Genomic DNA, 14,402 nt, shown 5'->3' with positions numbered 1-14,402 from the left:
ACGGTTTCATACAAACTAGATGACATACTGGGATCGCAGAAAACCGAAAGCGCTCCTGGAAGCGCGTGACCACGTACGCTAGCGTTATCGACACCACGAGAATTTTCAGTTTCCTTCCGGGCCGCTTCGGACCAGCAGCTTCTGCGTCGGGCTGCGGGTAAGTGTGCTCGCTGCGCTGTATTTCAAACTGCTGCTATCCTTTCACTTTTATTCTTCTTGTCTGTATTTATTGCACGTCAGTCTTAGTTGCAATAAACCATTTCTTCTTCTATATCCTTTGACCAGAGAAATAATTGATCTATTCGAAGTCGTCTGTGCACGTTGTCTGCAGTGCAACATCGGTTTGTTATTAGCATTCTAGTTGATCAGTCTTTCATTTTGTATATATGCCAATTGTCGATATTAACTTCTATAAGCTGATGTTGCCGAGTTAAAAAGCCGGTTGATGAATATCTAAAACTAAACTAAATGTGAAACAGCCGGGTTGTCCGTTTGCCCTTGAAAACGTGTGTTTACCACTTGCCAACAGCATATACGGTCTACTGCGCAGATTCATGGACGGCCAAGGCTCGTAAAATCATGGACGTCGCGCCCAAAGTTCACGCTCAAGCGGCAGCGCCCGCCGAGGAGAAGAAGCCGGCTTGCAGGCCGTGCTGCCGAGGCAAGAAGTTGAAGAAACCCAGCGAGGTACACACCGCGCTTTAATCGCCACTGTACATATGTGACAAAGGCGTTCCCCCTTTCGCATGTCAAGCTGTCGTCACTCTCGTACCGTTTACCGATTTTCACATTAAGTCAGTTCGCGCAATCTTGTTCGTACGCATGCTTCACTACGCGTACGCGTGCCATTATTCTGTGGTTTCCACTTATTGACTGCCCAGGACCCACTTTCTCTATCAATATATAATTATGATTGAAGTAGGCAATAGTGTAAGTGTAACAATGTAAAGAACTATGGGTTGAGGTTAAGTTGGCCCTGCTGATATGTGCAAGGCACGAATGACTGCAAACCTTTTCGTGGCCTGTTTTGCAGTTGCCGCTCTACAGCTGTCCCTCGGAAAATGTTGAGTACGAACTTGTAGAAGAGCCTCCTGGTCAAGTTGAAAATGCGGTTCATTATGTGAGGACAAGCCTGAGCCCATACTACAGTGCAGTTGAGGTAAGGCCCCATGGACACATTTGTTAATGGATTTATCCTGTGGTGTTTTCATTATGTCGATACATAAAGCTCTGTCAAGGCATGGCATATGTAATTATTGTTTTGTTCAAATTACCACAGTTGACAGTCATGTTAATTGCAATCGCACTCACGGAGGCTTATGTGAACATGTTTTTTTCAGCCACATATTTGTGTAAGCACAGCATCTTCTGCAAAACTTGCATGCAGGAACTTGAATTGATGGTCTCTAAAAGATTTTTTTTTTCTTACAGTCAGCAGGTGAAAGGGTTGGGGATCTGTACACAACTGCCATTGAGCATTCAAAATGTGAGTCTCTGTCTCTTTGATTTGCATAAGACATTTGAGTAACTTGATTGCTGAAGTTCTTGATGTTGACTTTTTCATTTCAGCAAGCTATGAGTATGTAACAAGGGAGGAAAACATGGTTTCAAGGGCCATGGCCATATCCTTGGGAGGTCTTACAGGAATCGTTCTTGGCGCCAGGGGTAAGCATAATAATTCTCAGAGGAATGATTGTGACATTTGATAATACTTAGGTTACGCTTTCTGTGTGGTGCTCTGCTGGATCTACAAATTGCACAGCTGAGGGAACAAAGATGACAACAAGTGTTCTTTGAGTATTTGCTATGTTATCACACTAGTAGAGGATCTGGGCTGGCATTTTGTAGCGATGCCTTTTTGCGATGCTAATACCGTTCCATGCGTTAAGCGTCCACTAGTGGACAAGCGATACTCCACCCCAGGCAGAGTGTCGGACATGTCCACTCATGAGCATGAAAAGCACCAAAAGGTTATAGCATCAAAAAAGGCATCGCTACAAAATACTGGCCCTGCTTTGCCTTTTCTGGCTTTTGGGATGGTCGGCACTTAACAGGGATTTATGATGTGCTCGTCATACGAAAACTGATTGTGTAGTCCACGGAGTAAGATAAGACAGGAGTGCCGACTCCGCTCGTCTGGAAGGGACACATTCTGCAACGCCGGCTCCTGCTTCACAGCGTGTTCGCCAGACGGCACTACGAATGAAGAAAAACTCTGCAGCGGAGAGGAGCAAAGGTGCGGGGGACTCTCTCGCGGCACCTGCTTGTCAGCTGCTTCCGCGCACGCCCTGACGCCTGTAGCGCGCATAGCTCTTGCGGTTCACGGAGTGATGTTAGCAGGAGAAACAAGTCATGTATCATTTTATTTAATTTATTTTATACAGGCCAAATGCAGGGCATTTGTCAGGTGGCCTACATGGAACATTACAAGGCACAGGAACAGAAAATAAACAAATTACGGAAACTAAGACGGAAAGAAAAACTATAGCAAATGGTAAGGCGATATAACAGGCAGTTCGGGTGGTCTCAAGCAATGACGGACGACAACGAAAAGAAGTTTTTATGGAAAAGCTGACGTTTATCACTCTTTTTTATCTGAGCACACATCAAGTGCTAAGATGCTTCGCTTGCTTCTTCGTTTCTCGCGGTGCTTTTCGTGTCGCCCGGTGCTCTTGCGAGCAGAATCGCCACATTCTCATTAAACATAATAATTAGGAATTCCTGCCAGTGTTTCCTGCTCATTATTTCACAAGAGAAGCTCTGATTATGTGTCTGCTTAACTGGGGGAATCATCTCGAAGGCAAGGCTGAGAATTTACAGGGTAGCCAGCTGGTATTTGCACTGGCTAACCTCCTTGTCTTTCTTTCCCTTTCTCTCTCTCTAAATTACGGCATTGTCTCTGGACAAGGAAAGGCACCTGCACTGTGTGTAGTTGTAGACAAATTTAAATTGGGCTTCTCTCGTGCTTCCGCATTGGCGTCTTCTGGCTCCTCCTGGCATTCAGCATCATTGAGCTACGCCAGGCTTCCCTAAACAAATTGAAGGAACGGCTCCGCTTCGAAGTCGAGGCACTTTCTTTACATCTAGTAGGACATCGCCTTTGTCTTTGCTGAAGTAACTATCAAAAATAAGCTCCTTCTCGAAGTATCGCGCACAAATTTTGTCCAGTTGCTTTAAGCGCTCGCTTATTTCAGGAATTTTTTGACGCCACTGGTGCAGTAGTTGAAGATCAGATGGCGATGCGAAGAGCGAAAACTTCTCGCGTCCTTTACCATAACCAGATTTACAGCCGGGAACAAAACACTGTCCTGTTGCTCAGTCTCTTCACGCACAAGTGTCAAGATACATTGTTTCGTCAGGCATGAATAAACATACTGCAGACACGGTAAACAAAGCGACGAAGTCGAAAATTCGCACCTTCGCTTCCGCGCACACGTAGGAGTGAAAAACAAGTACTTCTGTTGTGTCTTTTTGTACAGTATCATTTATCATCTGTTTCCTCTAAAGGCATCTAAAAATGTTTCGTATGCATGCATAAAAGCACTACCGCGTGTTTATTTGCGCTTTTATTATTTGTGAGCATATATTTTTGTGTTTGATTGCTGTCAAATTGAGACGGCCGAGGGTCCAGGTTTGTTGCAGACGGCACGCTCTGCGGGTGCCGCGCTGCCCATTCTGCGCCGCCCGCCGCCGGTCTCCGCCACTCAGCGCATGCGCACATGGTAGCAAGCTGTTGAGTGTTTTACACGTGCCTCGACAGATGGCGCTATGCGATGTATAATTTGCGTTGCACGGTTTCTCCCGAGCGAATGCGTTGCGCGGCGACGGAGTCGGCGCTCCTGTCTATCTTACTCCATGGTGTAGTCATACGAATGCTGATTGTGTACAGAACGTTTCATTTAGAATGCATCTATTTTGACCTCCACAGTGACAATTTAGAGCGAATGGTACAGAATAACTCATTTTATGTTTGTTCTCAGTAGCAGACGTAATGTGAGCACAGTTGAGGTATATATTTGTTTTGATGGGCTGTGTTTTCTTTTCCAAGGAGGAATGTTCAAGAAGCTGATCTATGGAAGTGTGGGAGCTACTGCGGCTGCTGCAGCCTGCTATCCCAAGGAAGCCAAGAAGTTCTCTCAGGATTACCTGGTTGTTGCTCGTGACCATGCTGCTGCTGCTGTGAAGCAGGCCACAGGCAAGCTAAACTATGAACGAGTCGTTGAACAGGTCGTGTGCACTGCAAAAATGTAAATATAATCGAGAGGACCCAGTTCATGTAATCAGCAGGTTCATAAGTATGACTGGTATGCAGTAACATGCCAGATCTACTCAGGGGTGGATCATTGAAAAGGTGAGGGGGAGGTGTCCCTTCTTCGTATCCACTAGTGGTATCACGTAAAATAGGCGACAAAAGGCTAGCAGCTGGTTACAGGAATGAAAGCATGACATAGGTGTAGTATCGTAAACAAAATGGGAAATTGATTTTCAAAAAATAAGTGAGAGGAGTGGATAAAAGACAATGTCTTTTTTTTTTTTTTTGTAGGGGCTCGGCTTAACACATCAGTGCTATCCATTTCTTAGTGCTTGTGAAGTAGTGTAGCCCATGCTTTTGGCCAGTAACCTGTTTCACATTCTTAAGAGTGGGTTGCCATGACACTGGCTGCATTTATGGCTGTTGGCCTCCTTTATTTATTTCTATTCCTTTTTGTCTTTAATGTGCCAATTTGAAAACACTGCTTCTGATAGGTGGTTGTGTGCATTGATCAGTGGTGGCCCATTCATTCGTATTATGTCTGCATTTATATGCTCTCGTAGTAACATTTTTTTCTTTTTTTAACTGCCAACGCAGGCCATGACCTAAACGACCTGTTTTCGAAAGTGCAGCTTCCAAAGTTGCCCGACTTCTCTGCGAAGACGATTGACCAAGTGGGCCAGCAAGTGAGTGACGTTCAGTATTATGGTTTCAGGCTGGCCGATCCTGAATCGGTAAATACTGTGTTCTCCACTTCACAGTTGCTGCATTTTGTTTATTGTAGGCCGCAAATTCTGTGTAAGTGTTGTAAGTGATCGGGGAGTTTTTTGCTTGTAGTAACCATTGGCTTCCTTTCTGTTTGTCTTTTGCAGAAGAGCTCGTAGTATCGTTGCCTGTCTAAACACTTCAGGCAAGTATGAGTTTCCATCCTTTCATTTAACATAGCTCAATCATTTAACATAGCTCAAGCTGTGTATTACATTGGGGAAAAGTAGTTACAACTGTATGAGGAAAACAAACAATTCAGCTAGAGAGCATAGGGGAAATTGTTATTCTTCATTGAAATGTTTAAGTAATAAGTAAAAGGGAAATGAAAGTGAATGAAAAGACACCCTTGTCCATGATATGGCCACCACACACTGAAGTAGACTCGCAGCTCTAATATGGCTGGCTGGCATATTAGACGATGTAGTACCTATTACATTGTAATAATACAGTATGAAAAGACAACTTGCCACAGGTGGGAGGCAAACCCACATATTCCACATCATACATGAAGTTGGCAGTCTGTTGTATACAGCCAGCCACTTTATTTTGTGGGCATCGAAAACTGTACAGTGCTGTCATACTGTGTCATTACAATATAATAGGTACGGAATTGTCTACTAATATGTCAGCCAATCATCGGAGCTGTGAGTCTACTTCGGTGTGTTGCAGCCATATTGTGGGAAAGGTGAAATTGGCTTCAAGGAACTGTTCTGAAAGGATAACTCCCGCATTCCAGAACGTTCCTCCACTCAACATTCCACCTCAACACAAGAAAGTAGATAGCCGCGCCAACCCTCTACAGAAGCGGTCACTGCACTTCATGATCATCCACAGAAATTCTTGAAAAGTGTAGCGTCTTCTTCAGTCAAGGCTCTGTGCTCAACTCGGCGGTAGAGTTACTGTTGTATGGGCTCCCTCTAAAGGGAGCCTATACAGTAACTCTACTCGGTGGAGTGGAGGCAGAGGTTCGAGTCGAGGATCGTTTGGGAATACGGGTGTAAATCACTTGTGAAGCCATGCCATGCTTCCTGTGATGGCTGCTTTGTTTTCACCTGCTATTACAGTGCTTTTAATCATTTCCTTCCATTCTTTTTATGCACAGGTGCGGCCTTCCAAGCCAGTAGGATGAACAAGTGCTAACCTGTGCAAGAAATTTAGGCCAACGCAATAAATGTCACCTAAATGTTTGATTGGTGTAGTGTTCTTTGTTTTTATCATTGGGTTGGCTGTAGTTGAAACCACAGTAACCTTACAACTGTTGTTTTGCTTTAATTAAGGTGAGAACTGGCCTAGACGAAACCGGTCATGATGATTTAATTTATCATCAATATAGTGTACAAGTAATATCTGACCAGCTGCAGTGCTGCAATAATGCAGCGAGGCCAGTCAAGTGGTGCTTTGTAAACAAACATGAATTATTGATAACTTAGCTGGGTGTAAGGATATTGAAAAGTCGCTACTTTAGTAGCCGCCATGGAGTTATTGGAAAACAATTTTCAAAAGCAGTAACTTCTCAGCATTGCTGTAAGTGCGAATACTTCCTGATTCGGTATTTGGCCGCTGTGAAAAGCCGCTACTTTGTCTTTAAGAGTGAAACGCGATAGTATTCAATGATCTCTGACTGCTGCTCACGCTTCCCAGTGGCGCTGGCGGCGAACGCTATGTACGAAGGTGAGCTTTCTGGTAAAAACGCGGCCTCTTGCGTGGGCCGATCCCGGAGGTAGTGCACAGCACCCCCCCCCCCCCCCCCCCAAAAAAAAAAAAATCATTTTCAGATTTCTGTTATTGTTTCGCACCTCTAATATTTCAGTGTGACAAAATTTAACATAAAAGGCATGCGCTGTCGTTGTTTTGTTTCATGACGTTTGTGGACTGTCATTGTCAAAATTCCGAGGAATAACTTTGTCAAGTATGTAAGACAAGGTATAAGCAACTTTAGTGATAGGATGGTGTAGCAATATAACCCACATATGCCGCAGGTCATATAGCAAGGCGTGGCATATACATATACCTGAATATAATTTTCTCCCCTGGGGCCGTTAACGCTCTGTCTTGGCTCTGTCGCGTTAATATGCGTTGCCTACCAAACCCCACGCGTACCACACGCAAGTCAGGTGGTCAGGTGTTGCCATCTGTCGATAGCAATATGAACGTATCTGCGCGTTGCTGAAAACATACTTGTAGTACCCCTATAACTTGAAGTTGGTAAAAATAAAGCGCAAATAGGCAGAAGAAACAAACAAAAATGCTGAAGTGTAATGGTATTTGCCATTGCAAAGTATTTATCGAAGAGGTTGCTCGAACATCTATCTACATGTTACTAGCACAGCCGGAACTTCCGGTAATTTCTCCCCCCCGAAAATGTAAACTTCCTGGGAGTGCCTACTTTCGTGCTTCTTGACCGAAACTGCAAGAAGCATGATCGTCTCCCCATGGAAGTCATTACCTGTGATATGTTACTTAATTATAGTGACTTCAAGTCATGGTAAGTAGCAGTAATAGAAGCCCACGGCAGTTTCTTGGACGAGGCGCAGATCAGACTCGTGTCCGACTCTGGATCAAGCTCGTTTTTTCACACTCTAGTTGGAGGCTGTTTGCTTTCCTTGTGATAGCTGCCTGTTTTCTTTGTACTGTTTTGTTCAAGACCACATATTCCTTTTTTAAGCCAAGCACTGACATCTGACATTCTTTTGCAGCCGCCAACATCTACGATCAGCTCAAATATTTTGAAACTTTAAAGGTTACCGATCTGAGTCATTCCATAACAAAGCGAGGCACGCAGCCAAGCAAGCATAAATTCAACACAATCAAAGAAGTAAGCTTCAGAGCCCATGGCAGGTACGTGTGTTGTTGTGAAAGCATGTATTAGCTATGTTTGCTGTCTTCGATGGATAACCGTTTTCGTTGCCGATTAGGGATTTTCGGCTCATCCTGAACCCGACCAAAGGCTTGTTGTCAGCCCACTTTAAAGCATACACAGTGGATGGTTCTGGCAACAAGAGACCTGTATGGGTCGACCAAAATCAGTTCTTTGAAGGCCGAGTGTTTGGTAAGCCACCATTTTTTCCTGGGCTCCTTGTGCACTGGAATATTGCATAGTCAATTATCTTGCTGCTCACTATGCCGAGGTGTAAGGCGCACATGTGAAGTGATGTTTCATTCAAAGCGTAGCAGTTGTACAGTACACTTTAGGAGATTGGCAAAAAACTGCCTGACAAGGCCATCCCCCTACAATCAGTCGTAGCATTTGACAGACAGCAGCAAAGATACTTAATGACACAGCGAACATAAAGCAGGGTCAATTTAACAATATGAAAACACGCATTGAATAACATCGTGTAACACCTGACGGCACTTGCACTGAATACATATACTAGTTATTGTTATGTAGCAACCACTCCATAATGCACTCTTTGTAAGCCCTAAAAGAAGTACTCAGATAGATGAGGTCTTCAATGTGTTTGTTAATGTTAAGAAAATCTATTAGTTGAAATTCAAATTTAAACTTTAAACATCTATTTCTCTCATTCTTACATTCTGCATCGTTCTCTGCAGGGGAACTTGTCTCTAATGTGAGCGCGCACATTGATGAAGGCGTTATGACAGCGTCAATACGTCTCAAGGACGACATATATGTTGTTGAACCGTCGTGGAGGCATATACCCAATGACCACAATGACACAATGATTGTGTACCGAGCATCTGATGTCAAGTACTCCTGGGATCCAACACAGGGAGCCCAGTCTTTGTGAGTAATTTTTTCTTCTCTGAATTTACTTTTATTTACACCTAATCACAACATTGTTTGCAGACTTTGCCGATCTGGTGGCTAACACATTGCATTGGGTTTGTTGATTTATCATGCTATACCAGCGCTATGAAATGGGACACAAGGCAAAGGCTAAAAAACTACTGAACTAGCAACTGAAGCTTCATTCTGACATGCATCTAAATAAATATTGGGAACATTATCCATACAGTGTAGGTAAAGGTGCAAATAAGAAATATATAATTTAAGAATGCAAGGCAATACAGGTAGCATACATATGCAGCAGAGCAGGTCTTTTTGAAGGCTAATGTTAGTTCAGTGCCGTGTTGTGCCGCCTTTGTCTCATGTCCTGTCCCTTAGCACTGGCATCAAGTAAATAACCTAGTGATTCCTGAAAAATTTCTTCGAAGAAAGTCTTTCACAGATACAACAGTATATTTCTGCCCAGTAACTGCATCATTCTGCTTCTGTGCCTACAGTCACGAGTTTGAACCCTAGCTTTGGCTGCCGCATTCCGATTGGTGAAATGCAAAAATGCCATGCTTTAGGCACATGAACCTCAAGTGCTAAAAGCTATTCTGAAGCCGTGAATCACAGCACCTTGCATGGCCCAAGTGTTGCTTTAGATTGTTCAGCACTATCAATAAATTTAGCTGCGTATCATGGACTTGAAGTGTGACATCCTAGTTTGTTACTTAACCACTGAAGAAAGGAAACTTGACATTGCTGAAACAGTATTTGCTAGTAGGATTGAGTTCAGTAGTACCTGGCGATATGTTTGAGGGTTCAAAATAACCTTTCTCAATAAAAGAGATAAGAGGCCAAAGAAAGCTTGCTTCAATACTCTCTAACAGATTGTAAGGCTTGCTGCGAAGTGAAGGCTCTCTCAAGGAAACCTTGAAACCACACCAGACTTTATGTTAGGTTGTTATGCCTTGTTTATGCGTATTACTAATAAATTCGCTTGACTGGAATGCAGAACCAAGTACTGTGGCTATGTCAAGGAGAATGGAAATGCCACGGAGGTTACCGGCGACCTGTCTGAGAACTTGAGCCACTGGAATGATGGAAGCAGCATCACGTCTCATGTCCAAAAGCGACAGGCTATGGAACCCTACCACTGGGAACCTGTGCAGACTCGCTGTTCTCTTCTCCTGGTGGCTGACCACCGTTTCTATGAAAACATGGGGGGCCGTAACCTCAAGAGCACCATTAATTTCTTGGTGAGTGTCCCTGAACTTTATCAATCCTTAACCCTTTAAAGAGCAAGCCCAAGCTGTACCTTTCCTGCCGGTTTGTACCAATATTGCCAAGGATGAAGCCTGCTCGTACGCCACACTTTGCTTTGCTTTGCTCTCCAGTGACGGGTCATACACATCAGCTCATTTCACCAATAGCTGTGGGCTGTGAACACTTGTGCGTATCATTTTGTAATTTTCATGTGGTTTGCTGTCATGAGTGCAAGGAATATTAGGAAGACTTTATGTACTTCTGCTAATGCTACCCTGACGGGATTGACGAAATTGATCGAATTATCCGCCAGGTCGAATTAAACAAGATGCAGAAGAAAAAAAATGCCAAAACACAAAGCTGATTCATTAGGCAGTATTTGCCCGATTCTAACACAGTCAAACACCATCAAACGCTCGTCCACTTTCATTGTGTCCAAAGTAGAAAACTAACATAGCAAAGGCATTAAAGCTCCTAAACAAATTAGTAATCTAACGCACACCCAATTTTTGGGAAGAACAATGAGCAAGGGTCTGCACAATAGTGTTCCACAAAGGTGTCCTGTTTCTTAACGTCAGCTTCGCAGCAGTACATCCGTCTTATACTGCAAAACATACAAATGTTGCAAAAGTAATTTTGGTTTCGTATCTGATGGCATCATGCAGACAATTTTAGGCACAATTCCCAAGATCAAATTAACTGTAGTCAAATTAACGGAAGTCTGCTGCATTTGAGAAAAACTCTCTGCTGATGTCTTACTCAATGGTTCCATTGAATGCTAGAGACAAACCATACAACTAATATTTTGGAAGAGGAACATTACATGCGGGAAAGTTGCAATGTAAAAAATAAATTGGGAAATTTTATGCATTTTTCACGGAAACAACCTGAGAATTTTTTAATCTGCAATGAGCTTGTGGTCGTGCTCAGGAAACATGCTGGAAGCAGTGATAGGTGAGCACGATAATGATTACACACCGGCATTGGTCGGAAGTAGGCAACAAGTGCGGTCCCAGCTGTAAGAGTGTAATATTTTGTTTATGAAGCCGATGCTTCTGCGGTTTTCTGAAGTGTTGAATTATTAGGCGGGGGTGTGCAAATCTTCACCCCAGCGACAGCTGCCTCCAAGTAACAGGAACCAATGTCAAATGGTCAACGTGCTGATTGTTAAAGTCAGAATTTGGGCTAAATCACCTTGAATTTTCCCCCTTGAATTGTTTCAAAGAGATAGCACTGAAGCTGTTGTTCATACAATGGTGTAGAATATGCTTTCCAAGCTGCAAAGTGAATTTAATTATCAGCTACCGCATGGCTCTCTCTTGCCTCGTAATTTTTGCTTGTGTAATGGCTGTGGCTTTGCAGTCCCACGAGCCCTGCACATATTATGCCATGTGCAGATAACCCTGATCGATCGAGTCAACAAGATCTTTCTTGACACTGAATGGCGAGACAGCGACCGCCATCCTGGCTTTCGTGGAATGGGCTTTGTCATTCAAGAAGTGATGGTACACACTGAACCGACGCCTGTGCTTCGTAACGAAGTCCATTACAACATGGCGGGTGTGACTTGGAATGTTCGAGACCTCCTGGAGGCAAGTTCTATATTGGGATCTTCGTGTTGCCTCTTAAAGACATGCTGCAGTTATTCCATTTCAATCAGTAGATATTGCCGCCTGATTGTCGTGACGTGGCACGTAGGAGGTAAGCAAGTAGAGAACATGTGCATCAGCTTGAAGTAGATTTCAACTTTCTATTATAAAATGCCTTTTGCCATCCGACGACAAGTTTGGTACTTAGCATCCACCAAGTGCCGCCTCACGACACCAGGTGGAGGTGTAGATACCATATTTTCTGGATTCTAAGTCGCACTTTTGTATAATTCACACCCCCAGCTTCTCGCGAGTTTCGGAAAAAGAAATTGGTATGTCTATATATACATGGAAACTTTATTTAAGGGAAAGGGGGTGAAGGGGTCAAGGGTGGGGCTCTCCGTCCAGGGCTCCACTGGCCTCGGCTGCCCATTGGACCTATCCAGGATACTCCTGGATGGCCAGCTGTGCCTCCCACTGCTCCGTACTAGAGGTTCGACAAGTGCCTAAATTGGTATTAAGATTTACGGATTTCTGCACACACCCCCGCAATATGTGGTAGAGCATGGGCCTTACTCCACACCCACAAGACCTTAAGTGAGGAGGAAGCAACAGATTTAAGAAAAATACAGACGGACATGTACCCACATTTATCAAGATTACATGCCATTCACCCAACACACTCTAAGGGCCCGTGGAAGTGGTATGCAAGTCTCACTGGTATTGAAGTGCAACTATTTTAACTCGGTTGGCACAATGAAACAATACATGCATGTACACTCATCCCAAAATGCCAAATTTGCCCATTTCAGGGCACTAAATTTCCGTAAGCAGTATTTTTATGTACCACAAATTCTAGTGGGAAAAAAATCTTCAACGAACACTCCTCTTAGGTGCAGCAAACCAATATTTGTTGCACTTCCCTCGCAGCCATCAATGGCCTCGTGCTTCGACCCAATGTCAAATACTTCAGCCACTTCGGCTGGCAGCATCGCATTCACAGACTCATAAAAAAGGTGAAATGGGGATTGGAAGCCAGAAGCACTGCAACTTTTCGCCCAGCAACTGATGATGATGGTAACCAAGTGGTGCTTTTAGTAACGGGTGTATTTTGGGCAGCACACCGTAATAGTAAAAAATTGTAGCACCCTTTAGGCATTTATTGAGTCAGTTCTATGGGTTTAACCTTTTGTTTAAGAAAAACGAAATTAAAACAGCAAACTATACCATGACCTCCAATCACAGAAGCACCTGTATCACGAAGGCCTCGTAAACGGCCTTCACTGCTGTTGCCGCACTGCCTCCATGGCGAGCCATAGGAGCTGACGTCTGTTTGAATGGTTGCTCCATTGTTAATACAAGATTAGATTTTTTTCGTAATGCTGTCTGCTGTGCACGGTTTCTCATACGTACTAGCAAAAAAAAGCACATATTCGTCACGCCCACGTGCATGGTTTTATGCATGTATAAGTCACACCATTGTAAAACAAGTACAGGCAAACATTTGGGGAGAAAGCCACAACTTATACACTGGAAAATATGGTACTCATGTATTATCAAGTCATATTTAATAAAAAAGAGAAAGAAAATGCAATACGGAAGTAAGAAAATGACAGGTCATGCATTCATTATCTGAGGAAGAGCACTTGTCCTGTCTTTTGATGTTTTGTTACTTGTCCTATTTCCCATATGGTTTGCAGGATTTGTCCTTGTGAACTCACTTAGCTCTATGCTCAGGTGCAATTTTATGTGGAACTTGATGGATGCCATGATCTTGAGTGCTGTTTGTGTGGAAATAACCAATCAGTTTAAGTTCCCCCATTCTCAGCTTGTAGCATTTAGTTCTTGTTGGCTTCGAAAGGTTCCTGATTGGTTATAAATAACAATGGTTTTATAGATAGAACAGTATTAAATGTTTTCATATGAATAAACGCTCACATAACAAAAGAACTGCATTTTGTTATGCTGCATATCTAATTTAAATACCAAACGAGGCTAGTTGATAGGTTTTTGTAAATATTAGTCCAGTGCCAGGAGGTGTAGTGGGGCATTAAACATGGTACTATTAGGAGCACTTTATTCATAGCGGTGTAATCAACTGATTTATAGTGAAGTGATTTGTAGCATGTCTAATTCTTAAAAATGTTTTAATCTAATTAAATTTATTGCATTTGTCATTTTGTGTAGACATTACATAATTTGGACTTTTTACATAGACCCTAAATGTACCTATGCACAGAGTTAGTAAAGAAAAATTGTATTTTGCATGTTATGGTGCAAAAGGATATATTTTTATAGACATTGTTCAGCAGTCAGTTGGCTTTTATTAAAAACATTTGATTCAGATTGAGGGGATAACATACAGTTGCGTGCCTCTACAATGAACACCTCTAAACGAAATGGCCTGTATAACGAAGTAATAATTCTGTCCCAGTGCTGTTGTGAGGTGTGCACAGCGCCATCTTTACAATGCAGTGAGCTCTACAATTGATTTCGGAGGCCCCAAGCACTTCGTTATAAAGGTGTTCAACTGCATGATGAAAGTGGCAATATTCTTTGGGCATAAGAAGGTGTGCGTGTCCACACGTCATCTGGTGGGTATGCACACATGCATGCACGTGGGCGTGCATGCGTGCACGTGTGTGAGAGGGAGTGTGTGTAATATATGAATGTTCCATGGTGCAATTACCACAGAAGTACCACAGGTTTCACTCTGATAGTAGCATGAACAACATTACAGGGTCTTTGTCAACTGGGACTTTTTATCTAAAGTGCTTGACTTAGTTTCAGTGGG

At 43.2% G+C, this 14,402-nt stretch overlaps 2 protein-coding genes across 3 annotated transcripts in view; both read left to right on the top strand.

The window, feature by feature from the left end:
• Positions 1–6,210, top strand: LOC119460691 (MICOS complex subunit MIC27-like). Of its 2 annotated transcripts, none has more exons than XM_037721740.2 (9): positions 1–157; positions 551–687; positions 1,034–1,159; positions 1,432–1,486; positions 1,570–1,665; positions 4,049–4,195; positions 4,850–4,986; positions 5,125–5,162; positions 6,123–6,210. In XM_037721740.2, exons 2-8 carry the CDS (start codon positions 580–582, stop codon positions 5,134–5,136), a joined length of 681 nt encoding a protein of 226 aa, XP_037577668.1. In that variant the 5' UTR covers positions 1–157; positions 551–579; the 3' UTR covers positions 5,137–5,162; positions 6,123–6,210. The 2 variants fall into 2 exon arrangements, with proteins under 2 accessions (XP_037577668.1, XP_037577670.1); XM_037721742.2 differs by having other exon boundaries at positions 2–157; positions 4,850–4,938.
• A 1,060-nt stretch (positions 6,211–7,270) lies between these two features.
• LOC119460684 (ADAM 17-like protease) overlaps positions 7,271–14,402 on the top strand; it is a 31,814-nt gene continuing 24,682 nt past the window's right edge. Inside the window, exons 1-6 of the mRNA XM_037721730.2 lie at positions 7,271–7,505; positions 7,717–7,858; positions 7,936–8,069; positions 8,576–8,768; positions 9,769–10,012; positions 11,417–11,611. Of these exons, the coding sequence (XP_037577658.1) occupies positions 7,439–7,505; positions 7,717–7,858; positions 7,936–8,069; positions 8,576–8,768; positions 9,769–10,012; positions 11,417–11,611 (975 nt within the window). The 5' untranslated portion in view covers positions 7,271–7,438. The remainder of the gene's footprint in view (positions 7,506–7,716; positions 7,859–7,935; positions 8,070–8,575; positions 8,769–9,768; positions 10,013–11,416; positions 11,612–14,402) is intronic.

Source organism: Dermacentor silvarum, chromosome 8 (assembly GCF_013339745.2).
Source record: "Dermacentor silvarum isolate Dsil-2018 chromosome 8, BIME_Dsil_1.4, whole genome shotgun sequence".
Classification (NCBI taxonomy): domain Eukaryota; kingdom Metazoa; phylum Arthropoda; class Arachnida; order Ixodida; family Ixodidae; genus Dermacentor; species Dermacentor silvarum.
Note: the sequence above shows the minus strand (reverse complement) of the source record. Positions and strands in the feature narration are given on the sequence as shown.

What these genes read in the sequence shown, in the direction of transcription:
- LOC119460691 (XM_037721740.2), top strand. Translation starts at nt 580, where the DNA reads ATGGACGTCGCGCCCAAAGTTCACGCTCAAGCGGCAGCGCCCGCCGAG. An exon ending in CATACTACAGTGCAGTTGAG is followed by an intron (nt 1,160 to 1,431) that starts GTAAGGCCCCAT and finishes TTTTTCTTACAG; the next exon opens with TCAGCAGGTGAAAGGGTTGG. An exon ending in TGCCATTGAGCATTCAAAAT is followed by an intron (nt 1,487 to 1,569) that starts GTGAGTCTCTGT and finishes TTTTCATTTCAG; the next exon opens with CAAGCTATGAGTATGTAACA.